Genomic DNA, 12,433 nt, shown 5'->3' with positions numbered 1-12,433 from the left:
TATATTTTAGATTTTTGTGGTTGATAATGGTTTGTATAAAATTAACCAAAATTGTACATTGAAGTACAGGAGGGGTGGGATGAGATGGGATGTGCCTTTTTGAGTCTGCACAACTTAAAAGGTAGAGGAGATGGGCACATGAAATTTTTAACTACATTGTGTCACAGTCAATGTACCAACTATTTTTAAATGTTATACTTTTAAACAACCAGCATCACAAAACACACCGAGAAAGCATAATATAAATTGGGAACAAGAACCGTTGAGTATTCTGAAACATTTTATGAAGTAAAACAGTTGCTTGAACTAACATGGACCCACCTGAGCATACTTTTTATTTCCCTTTAGGTACTTGGAGCAGGGCCTGTGTCGGTATGGGGCCCAGTGTACATCAGCTCATTCGCAGGAGGAGCTTATGGAGTGGCAGAAGCGCTATGCTTCACGCCTCATCCGCCTCAAACAACAGCAGGAGAGTAAACACTTCACCGAAAACTACATGGAGACCTTAATAGAGAAGTGGATGAACTCCCTTTCTCCAGAGAAAGTGGTAAGTGACATTGTAGTTCATGCAAACTCAAAAGTGGCACAGTGAGATAAAAGTGAAAACACTGTGCGAACATGAATGTGTTCACTGCTATTTGAAACCATTCTAACATGTGTTCTGATTAAAAGCCTCTGCAATTTCTATATATATCTACTATATAAATCTCTCAAATATAAATATAAATCTCTCAAATTTACTACACATTTCCAGCATAGGTCCTTATTTACATATGCATCCACACAAAAGCTTTGAATATCCTAATGGAGGGTTGTTTTTTTTTTGTTTGTTTGGTTTTTTTTTTTTTGGTTTTTTTTTTTGCCCCCATTGGGTATAAACACAGCTATTAACAGATATGTGACCCTCTAGTTCACTTCTTAAGTCTGTTTTATTGCGGAAAACACTCAAATACCTCCACTACATTTAAGATATTTTAGAAGAACAATGCATCAAAGATTATGTTTTCTTTAGGAGTGTCAGTGTTGAGCACATACTCACAAGCCTTTAATATTATTTGGCACTCTGTATCTAGCTCTTAATTAATGTGTGCTTACAGTCAGGGATACCTAACTTTTGCTTTCATTAATATTTGATGCGTAAATTAACTTGGCTTGCAAAAATATTGGCTAACCGTTGACCTGTAAATGGTTTATGAATAAATAAGCTGTGATGGTATGTAACTAACCATGGTATTTTATTTCTTCTAGCTAAGTGACTGTTTAGAAGGAGTGAATGTAGAGACCACCTCTAGCCTGTCTGTCACCGTCACCACCAAAAAATCCTCCCACTCCTGGGTCTTCTCCTTGTTGTGCAAGGTAGGATGAAGCATTGAGTGTTTGATCATTTGTCATTGTGGAGGAGGAACATGAGGGCCGTATGTGGTGATGTGTTAAGCACAATGTTAAGTTACATTTTGTTTATTTATCAACATTAATTCATTTTCAGTTGAATGTGACAGTTCTTCCACCATTTGATGTCATTAACAGTTGCACTGGTTACTCTCTGCTCTTTTTTTCACTCTGTGTGTGTTTAAAAGGACAAAAGAATCACATTGTGTTGTTACAATTATCCCAAAACCCATAGTCTGTGCTCCTTGGATACTTGGTATATTAACCATCTGTTAATTTTGTGAAAGTCCTGATTATCTTCCCATTGCTCTGTACAGCCGCCTAGAAAGCTGTACCGGATTGCTCTCCTCTATGATGCCCACCGACCACACTTCTTCATCACAGGCGTGTCAGCTGGAGAGCGGCTCCAAGGTGTTCCCAAAGGCTGCCAAGAGTGGACTCCAGGGGAGGAGACAGCAGGTGGGTCATAAATTTTATGTTATGTTATGTTATGTTGTGTTGTGTTGTGTTATGGTCAAACATGAGCTATCAGGGGATTTTTATTTTCAAATGTATTTTTCCAGCTTCATAAGGTTTCTGATTCCATTTTGTCTGTATAAATTATATGTGTCAAACTTGTATGTTTCATATAATCAAAAAATGTTAATGTTAGACAAGGATAACCCAAGTAAATACAAAATGCTGATTTTTTTTTTTCTCTTTTCTTTTTAAATGATGATTTTAATTATTTTAAATGATGGTTTCAATTATTAAGGTAAAAATGGCCAACCAAACTCACCTGGTCCTGTGTGGAAAAGTTCCAAGGCGAAAATCACTGCTGACCAAACCCCCCCCGTTGCGTTTTTTTTTTGTTTTTGTTTTTTTCCCCCCCACTCCCTCCTCTCACCAAACCACCAATATAATTTCCTCAGTTGCCTCTTCCCCCTCCTCTTCTACCAGTTGCTCCATCTATGACTTTCCAACAGTCTCGAGTCATGTCGACTGAATCCAGGGAAAAGGGCAAAAAAAACCCAAAAAACGATGTTGTGGGTTTTTTGGGTTTTTTTTTCCTGTTGTTGTTTTAAAAAAATATATTTTCCTCATTGACATGTTTCAAAAATGCTGCTTGTAATTTTCGTGAACGATGCAGTCTCATGAATCGCCAAGTGACAACACTGACCAGCCATTCAGTGGCATGCAGACTTTTGACATCACATTTTTGGATTGTCTTGGATAAATCCAATCTTGGCTATTAGGTGAGAAGGAGAAGGTAGTGCAGGGGAATCCCTTAGTGGTTTTATGGTGATTGGACTATCTGTCTTGAAGACTATAATTTATGCGTCTGCAGAACAGTGTCTCCAGTGGTGTGCAGCTACAGATACCGTGGTGTGCAGCTCAACAGTAAGTTGGACTGGAAGAGCTACATGGAGGCAGTGTACAGTAATCAGGGACAAAGATGGCTTTATTCCCTAAAGATGCTAAGGGCATTCAACATCTGCCAGCCCTTCTTGCGCCGTGTCTACTCTACAGTGGTGGCCAGTGCTCTGTTTTTTTTGATGCGGTCTGCTGGGGAGCAGAGTTGACAAACCTGTAAAGAAGGGTGACTCTATAGTTGGGTGTAAACTTTAGGCAGTCCAGCAGGTGGTGGAGAGAAAAAGACTTTTGAAGTTGGAATCAGTTAAGATCAAGCCTGCATACTTACTCCATGCCCTGCAGGTTATCAATAGTAGAACCTTCAAAAACTGACTGCACCTAAGTGCAAGTCTGAGCACCTCAGGAGGTCCTTTATACCAGCTGCTATGAAGCAGTTTGATGCATAATGATGATATGATTTTTATCCACGTTTGCATATTTGCACATTACTTATTGGCTGTTTTATTTATTTGTATAATGTCAACTTATAGGAATTATTACTATTGTTTTGCTGTTTGTGATTTGTGGTCTTATGGCTGTGTTGAAGCTGCCATGGCAATGTAATTTCTTGTAAAGGATTAATGAAGGATCTTTGAGTGGGCCAGAATTCCTCCAGTGTGATATAAAAGACTCATTTGCAGTTACCGCAAGAGCTTGATTGCCAACAGCCAGTTATTAGCTTTAGATCCCAATTACTTTTCCACATAGTCATTAATTGCATTTTTTTTTTTTTTTTTTTTGGATGCAATACAAAATTTGTTTAGTCTGAAACCTCTGACAAATATGCAAAAATAGAAGGATAAGGAAGGGGGCAAATACTAGCACTGTACATACATTAGTCAATGCCTTGTGTGACAGAGCTACCACAAGATTTCCATATTATATAAACTATTAGTCCTTTTATAGGTATTGACAAGCTTAAACATGGAGAAGTCCAAAAAGTTTCATTTAGATTTTCTAATATTTCAAAACTTCTAAATTAACAAGCAAAAATCATTTCATTTATCTTTGTTTATTTTTATTGACTTCTAAACTTGAATATGCCAAACTGTCTGTTCTTTTAATTATTGTGGTTTAGTAACAGTGCAAATGGACAAATAGTGAAGTTCTTAATCAGAAGAGTACATGTACAAGAAATTGTAAACAAAGTTCCCAGCATTGCTAAATTCCATTAGCTGACTAGCCAGGTTGCACCCCTAGGTCTGTATGGCTCTGAGTTGTTTTTTGTGTTTGCTTGTTGTTGTTTTTTTTTTCATAGACCAGAGGCTTGCTAGCTGACAACCTCGGGTAAAATTGTGTGTATTGTGTGGGGGATATCTCTGACAGTGAAGATTCAAATATTCAAAAAGTCTGGTTGTTCTTGTTAGCGTGATCACTTTGCTGTGTTTGTGTACTCCTTGGATTCTCAGTCTGCCTCCTTAGGCAACTTTTACCATGCTGTTCTACTTATGTAGTTGTTGTGGGGGCTTTGACCTCCAAAAATATCTATATTTTAAAACATTGGTAGAGACTGTATATCAGTGGTGCATAATATGTATTCCTCGTGTTAAATGTATATATTAAATTTATGTGGTTAGCTCTTTCTTTTTACAGCACAGTGGAGTGCTAGTTCAAATGTACTTAAACGTTTCCTCTTCTCACAGTGGCAGCAGACAATGGCCTGGACCACTGTGTCTACAAGGTTGCAGTGGGTTTCAGCACAGAGATCTTTGGTACCTTCCGACAGACCATTGTTTTTGACTTTGGTTCAGAACCTGTGCTAATGCAGCGGATCATGGTGGATGCTGCCTCTATTGAAGGTATGCTTTAAAACGAGCATCAATGCATAGAAAAGTCTGTTGCCTCTTATTAGTGTGTATATCTGATAAAGTTTTACTTCAGATAGTTTTGTGTTTAAAGATGATACCTGGATAAAAATTTCCAGATTTTTTTTTTTTTTTTTTTTTAAGTCGCAAAAAAGTAGCAATTAATGCTTTGACCCATTTTGCTGTTCTTTGTTCTCTAGACTTGGAGCACCTGTTGGCAGCCAGACAGCAACTCTTGATGACTGCGAAACGCTGGGACTCATCCTGTAAAACCATTGTTGAATTCAGTCCCAATGAGACGATGGCTGAACTGGAGCGCAGCCTCCTTTCCCGCTATCAGATACCTCTATCAGCTGACCAGCTCTTCACCCAGTCAGTCCTTGACAAGACTCTGACCAAAGACAACTACCAGGCCCGACTGCACGATCTGCTCTACATAGAAGAGATTGCACAGTACAAAGAAGTTAGCAAGTGAGTACATACATATTGAAGGTTTCTTAATTCTGCTGTACAGTGCAAATAAAAAAACATTTATATGAAATTTGAACATAAAACTTTGATTGGAAAGTTTATTTTACACATGAATAAAATCAAATGCGACACAGTATCTAAAAGTACAGAACAGCAAGTTTTATACCATATTATGCACTAATGTTCCCATATATATTACACATGCACTGCCTAAATGTACAAAATATATTAAAAAGAAATGTATATACCAATATAGATTCTTTTTTCTAAATTTTGGGCACTATCAAGTCTTTTGCTATTAAATGGCAAACCACCACAAGGTGTCAGACTTAACCTTTACTATATGCTTGCTCTATGCATGTGTGAGAGGGAGGGTGTGTTTCTCACAGACAGCTTTACTAAAAGTGCTAGTGCCGTTTAAAAACGGCTTTGAGGTAGCTGAAAAGAAACTGGTTTACCCTTTGTTTGCCAGCTGAAATAAGCACACTGCTGGTAAGTTGAAACACAGTGTAAACCCTCATTCAGTGAAACACGTACAGTAGACCATCCATAGCACACAGGACATAATAGCCATTTAAAACACTGAGTTTCAAGACTGTGTCGTTTGAATAGTGGGTGCCTTTCTGTTGTTATGGCTCATATTCAAAGGGCTTTTAATCTCCAGTATTTTCAAACTCCATATGAATAATCTCTTTGAAGTAATCTGGGTTTTTTTGCCAGGTTCACATGCTTGGGTCATTCAGTTTTATCTGGAGACATTTCTTCAGTTTTGAGAGAGGCACATTCCTTGTACCTGGGAGGCAAAAGACATCAGCTGATTATCTAGAAATAAAAATTGAGCAAATAGAACCAGTGCAGAGTTTTTGCCCTGTTTGATTATCCAGCAAAATAACTAATGTAAAAATCATAAAAATAACCTTCTAAGACTCCGTTTGGTTGTGTAACATCACTGTTTTGCTAATACACTATGTGTCAATTATCTGTCACAAGTTCATCACATAATATTAGTTCTTGTTTCATCATGTCAGAGTCACTCATAAACAATCCAGAACTGAACTTTTTTTCTTTTCCTTTTTCTTTTTCCCAAAAGACCTTGAATTTCAATAAACCTGTGCATGGATACATTTTGTGCCAATGTTTTTCGTTCAAGAACCTTCTTGAATGTTTTTTGGTGATGTATTTAGTTGGCCTTATACTCTGATGTTTAGATGGTTTTAAACATCACATAATTATGTGAATATATTGCAAAATTGTATATTCATAAAACAAAACGGGTGAAACAAAACAGTTCCAGTTTTGTTTTCTCTAAATGTTAAATTCACCACAGCATTCATTATGACAATGATATATTTGATTAATATGTTTTTCAGTATAATGGCTTTTGTCATTTTGGGGGGTTTATTTTGTTTTTGCTTTTTAAATGGACTATTCAGGATAAAAGTGTTTATTTTATTTAACCTTTATTTAACCAGGAATGTCCCGTTGAGATCAAAGACCTCTTTTTCAAGGGAGTCCTGGCCAAGAGGCAGCACATTTCAAGACAAATACATACGAACAAACAAAGTTAAAATTACACAAAACAATTACACATTATTGAGGCAGCCTGTAGGCCTTTGAGTTTAGTTTTAAAAACATTTAAAGACAACAATTCAGTTAGTTTCCAGTCTTTCTGTAACATGTTCCATGAAAAAGGCGCAGAGTGGACAAAGGCTTTCTTACCCAGCTCTGTGCGGACAAGGGGAACAGACAACAGCAGCTGATCATTTGAGCGCAAGGAGTAAGAACCACTATTTGTCCTTGTGACCAAAGTACAAATATAAGGAGGCAGCAATCCAAGCATAGCTTTGTAAATAAAAGTGTACCAATGCCCCTGTCTTCTAATGGCCAAAGAAGGCCATTTTACTCTTAAGTACAAATCACAGTGATGGGTCAGGTATTTACAATTGGTAATAAACCTCAAGGAAGCATGATACATCGTGTCCAACATTAGAAGACATGAAGAAGAAGCGTTCATATACAGAATGTCACCATAATCTAACACAGATAAAAAGGTTGCAGTGACAAGACGTTTTTTTACTGCAAAAGAAAAGCACTGTTTATTACGGAAGAAAAAACGAAGTTTAAGTCTCAGTTTCTTTACTAGTCTCTCTATATGTGGTTTAAAGGTGAAGGAGTCATCAATCCAGACACCAAGGTATTTATATTCATGAACTATCTCTATGACATTTCCTTCAAGGGTGGACACCACTGGAATAGGCTCCGGGACCTTCTTTGACTTGGAAAACAACATTAGCTTAGTCTTGTCAGCATTGAGAACTAATTTTAGCTGAATAAGTGAATGCTGGAAAGCAACAAAGGCTTTCTGTAAAGTTTCAATGGCCTGAGCAAGAGATGATCCATAACAGTAAATAACTGTGTCGTCAGCATAAAAATGCAAATTTGTGTCTGAGACATTTTGACCCAAGTCATTGATATATAAAAGGAACAGAAGGGGACCCAAAACTGAGCCCTGTGGCACCCCCTTGTGGACAGCAACAAATTTAGAACAAAGACCTTCAAGTTTAATGCACTGGGTTCTATTTTTCAGATAATTTGAGAACCACGCTAATGCATGTTCTGACAATCCAAGGCTGAGCAGTCTGTTTTTTAGGACTGCATGATCAACAGTGTCAAAAGCTTTTGAGAGGTCAATAAAGAGTGACGCACAGTACAATTTCTTATCAAGTGCCACAATAATTTCATTTATCACTTTCATAGTGGCAGTGTTAGTACTGTGTTTTTTCCTGAAGCCTGACTGAAATTTGGAGACAATATCATTAGAGTACAAAAACTCTTTCAACTGGTCACAAACTAGAGATTCCAGGATTTTGGATAAAACACACAAATTTGATATTGGCCTATAATTAGTCAACACCGATGGATCACCTCCTTTCAATAAAGGCAAAACGAAAGCTGATTTCCAAACCGCTGGAATTTCTTTGGTTTTAATTGAAAAATTAAATAGAATTGAGAGTGGTTCTGCAATAAAATCAGCTGCCAACTTCAAAAAATAAGGTTCCATCAAGTCTGGACCAGGAGGTTTTCTGTGATCCAAAGCCTTTAAAGCTTTATGCACTTCATAAACACTAAAAGGTACAAAGTTAAAACGGTCTCCAGAAAACATAGAGAGTTCTGGGCAAGTATTTGTTAAAAAAGTTTCTGCAGAAGCAAACAAGGAACCCACTGATAGAAAGTGTTCATTAAAACAATTCAAAATTTCAGTTTTATCATTAATTGAGACTGAATCTTTTACAACAGATTTAGGAAAGGTTTGAGTCATTTTATTGGCGGAAAAAGACTTGATTACTTTCCAAAATTTCTGTGGATCATTGAGGTTCTCAGTGGTGACAGACAAAAAGTATTCAGATTTGGCCTTTTTAAAGTGTGCAACCCATGTCTATGTTTGTCCCACAGGTTTAACATCAAGGTGAACCTGCAGCTCGTCACTAGCTTTATGCTGACTGGCATTTCTGTTGGAGCAAAGTATGCTCAGAATGGACAGCTTTTTGCACGTTTCAAACTCAACGAAACACTTTCTGAGGTAAGTTGTCTAACTCTAATTTCAGCTACCATACTGCTTTCCACCTTGTTTTTTTGCCGTTTCACTCAGAGTACTACTTAGTGGCACTATATACCAAGAACATCTGTAAGCTAGCTATCTTGAACAGTGATTTCTGTTTTGAACACCAGGACACACTGGCTGGGCGGCTAGTGATGACCAAGGTAAATTCAGTTCTGCTGCTACCTTTGGGCCGTGAAGCGATCAACAGCCAGCCGCCTCCTGGAGTTAAAGAGCGTGTTTATGAGGCTGTGATTGAGGAGAAGACTAAGGATTACATCTTCCTAAGGATCTGCAAGCACTGCTGTGAGGAACTCGGGCTGCAGCCTGACAGAGAACTACAGGTATGGTGAACCACACTTCATGTGCTTAGACATGTGGCATCACCTACATTAAATAAGGTTTGGTGAGGGCTGGTAAATGCTCTCTTATAAAGCATACTTTTTTCCCACATGCAGCCTGAGAACATCATTCTTGTCATGTGGATTTTCTAACCTTGAAAATTTGAATGAAAGGTTCACTGCTTAATTATAGTTTTCGCAAATGCATAGAGCAAGCATATAGTAAAGGTGTCTGTGTTGTGCATCCATGTCAACACTGATGGAATTGTTTTGGAAATTTATTTTTGCAATAATGCTATCTTCACCAGCCTCAGCTTGTTATTTTGCTTGTTCCCCCCAAGCCTGAATGTAGTCAGGGGAAACAAGACACTGTGTTAATGGTTATCAAAACAACTCCTCATTCTATCACTGTGGGAGCATAATCTTCTTTTCTTCTGCATATGCTTCTCCTGCCTTCTTATGTGCTACAATTCTATTACCCTGTCTCCTCTGTGGGTTCTTATTCCACACAGCCTTTGAGCTCTTGAATGTCTCTGACTTTCTGTACTCTTGTACTCATTGTTTATTTCATGCTTAAGCTTTCATGTTTTTTTGGGGTTTTTTGGGGGTTTTTTTGGTTGTTGTTTTTTTTGTAAATGGTTTTAGATGTTTTCATTTGGCTAATAAAAAGTGGATATATAGTGCAGCGCAAGCATGTCTTTTCAGACTGTTAATTAGACTTGCTCAGTCATAAGTGTTGCAGGTGGCTTTCTTCCAAGGTTTAGCAATTTTTGAGAGGATTAAGAGAATGGGATACAGCGAATTTTAGTTAAATCTTAGTTTTGAATGGACAAGAATATCCAGCTCCATAGCAACTGCACAGCTTGTGGGCTTGATTTGTTGGTTTAGATGGTCATTTTATCTGAGCACTTGTGTATATTAATATTTAAAATGTTCTCACAGATGCAGACTTTGCAATGTGATGCAATTCATTGCTTGCATAAAATAAATTATTTTAGTAAAAAAAAAAAGTAAATTCACATCATGAAAGAGAATCATGAGCACAAGCTTTAAACCAAAAGATGCACACAAATACCTTAATGAATGAATGAATTGAATGGAATTATCTTTATTTTTGTTTTAAAATTTTGTATGATTTCTTGGCATGGATGGATATAGACAATTGTGTTGATAAACAAGCTCTCTGTGTTGTGTCTGCCAGGTGGAGCTCCAGTTCCAGCTGAACAGACTGCCACTCTGTGAGATGCATTATGCCCTGGATCGCATCAAAGATAATACTATCCTTTTCCCTGATGTTAGCCTTGTCCCTACTATCCCCTGGAGTCCCAACAGGTGTGTACTCCACCATGTACACAATGTCACACACATAAGAACACACTTGATGCATTCATTTTTATGATAATGCATTGATTGTTAGGGCACTAAAATTAAATCAGTGGGAACTCAGAGACACAAAAGTTACATATAAATAATAAATAATTGGGATCAAAGGAAATTTTACTTTGTACACATGGCATGCTGCTTTATGTTGCTTTTATACTGAGGATATGACTGGCAGATATTTGATATAGTAAAGGCTGCATCTACTTTTAAAAGTAGATGTTTAAACGTTTACGTTTAAAAGTGAGGGAAGATATTTGCATGCAGCTTTTGCTTTCAGATGCAACTAATCCTAAACACATTTATTATAACTCTTTTAATACGTCCACATCCTTATAGTTTGACAGATACTCTCACAGAGGGGTCACCACACCAAATCAAAAGTTAAATGAAGACTTCTCCTACTTTTAGCAATTTGGAAATGCTCACAGCTGCCTAAGCTTTAAATTTCTCTGGTGACAGGTGAGGGAAGTGAGACAGTAATCTTTATTGACAAGAGCAAAAGTCAAATATAATCCCTGTGGTTGTCATAGCTGCTGCTTTATCTGAGCTCCATAATAGGATTCGTGTGGATTTTTGTTTTAATTGGAATTTGGATAAACGTGGGTTTTTGATTAAAGAAGGAGCAAGAGGTGAATTTGGCTTTAGTTTAAAAGCACACTTTCTTTATGGTAGGTATTTGTGTTTTAAACATTTGCCTAAACTGTGGAATTACCGGGATTTTTGCATTGATTACTCAAACGTATGGCCTGACGTTTATGTGAGTCCCGTTATAGACAGTCACAATCTGGCTTAACTAATAACTAACAGTAATTTAGAATTTAGAAGTCTCTGTACTAATGAGTTCATTAAGCACTACTTGCAGCCAGGCATTTAAGTTAACGAGCTCATATTAGACGTTGATGTGGCAGCTCTTTCCTTATTTAAGGAAGGCATCGTATGAATTTTGGTGAAGTCTACTATATTCAAAAAGATTTATTGGTGTGAGCCATGCCTTCAAGAAAAACAACTTTCAAAGAAACTTCACAGGATGCTATAGCATGATCAAACTGTTCAATCAAGATGAAACTATAACAGTTTATTTCTGAGTAGTTATTAAAAACATCTAATGGAGGTGCTAGAGAAGGTTCTGCAAGTCGGATAGTTTAAGGCTTCACTCAGTCAGTTACTTACAGGGATTACTTGGTGTATTCATTTTAGATTTTGATACATACAACTGTGTATTATCAGTTTAGACAAATTGGTTTTTTGGGGTTTTTTTAAAAAAAAAAAATTCATAGAAACTTAGACATTTTATGCATAATCTGTTCAGAAATTCATTCAAGTAAAGTGGTTCTGATTCTTATCTTTTAACTCAAAGTGTCAATAAACCCATAATAGTGTATTAGTGGTGCATTTAAACCTGATTTTTTTGTTGTTGTTTTTTTTTTGTTTGTTTGTTTTTTGTTTGTGCATCTTACCCTAACCTCTTGCTAACTTTAGTTAGTTTTGGTAAGAGTTTATAGGACTAAATGCAGACTTTGGTGTGTAGTAAAGGTTGGGTGATATCTAAAATTTTTCCAACCGACATTCATCAGTCCAATAAATGATGATAGGCAATAAGTTTACGGATGTGAAGCAAAAAGAGCCGTCAGGAGCTAAAATTAAACCTTAGACTAAAACGTTAGGACAGGCTTTTCCCCGCAGCACGCCGTGTAATAAATACTCAAAGAAAACGCTACAACTTATGTCTAAAAATGTATAGTGTCATGCATCGGTTAAAACATTCGACTCCAGGTACATGACGCCCAGCTGGAAACACTTCACGCAAGTCGAGCTGCCCGAGATTCACAGAATTTACAGAAAATGTTAAATTTTTGTGATTTATATCGTTATCGGGACGATAGATGTCTTATATCGGGATATGAGATTTTGGTCATATCGCACAGCCCTAGGAAAGGGCCATCCTAGAACTAATCCCACAAAGTTGGAAGCATGAAATTATCCAAAATGTCTTTGTATTCTTGAAGCATAAGGACTTTCTTTTACTGGAACTATTGGGGTTAAGCCCGATTCCT

At 37.1% G+C, this 12,433-nt stretch overlaps 1 protein-coding gene across 1 annotated transcript in view; it reads left to right on the top strand.

Annotated features, from left to right (window-relative positions):
- helz (helicase with zinc finger) overlaps nucleotides 1-12,433 on the top strand; it is a 48,582-nt gene that overhangs the window by 8,180 nt on the left and 27,969 nt on the right. Inside the window, exons 8-15 of the mRNA XM_085354995.1 lie at nucleotides 349-547; nucleotides 1,249-1,356; nucleotides 1,707-1,848; nucleotides 4,425-4,580; nucleotides 4,787-5,057; nucleotides 8,511-8,637; nucleotides 8,787-8,999; nucleotides 10,198-10,328. Of these exons, the coding sequence (XP_085211121.1) occupies nucleotides 349-547; nucleotides 1,249-1,356; nucleotides 1,707-1,848; nucleotides 4,425-4,580; nucleotides 4,787-5,057; nucleotides 8,511-8,637; nucleotides 8,787-8,999; nucleotides 10,198-10,328 (1,347 nt within the window). The remainder of the gene's footprint in view (nucleotides 1-348; nucleotides 548-1,248; nucleotides 1,357-1,706; nucleotides 1,849-4,424; nucleotides 4,581-4,786; nucleotides 5,058-8,510; nucleotides 8,638-8,786; nucleotides 9,000-10,197; nucleotides 10,329-12,433) is intronic.

Source organism: Diplotaxodon limnothrissa, linkage group LG6 (assembly GCF_057381915.1).
Source record: "Diplotaxodon limnothrissa isolate DT_005_m linkage group LG6, D_limnothrissa_male_GT1.1, whole genome shotgun sequence".
NCBI classification, from domain to species: Eukaryota; Metazoa; Chordata; class Actinopteri; order Cichliformes; family Cichlidae; genus Diplotaxodon; species Diplotaxodon limnothrissa.
Note: the sequence above shows the minus strand (reverse complement) of the source record. Positions and strands in the feature narration are given on the sequence as shown.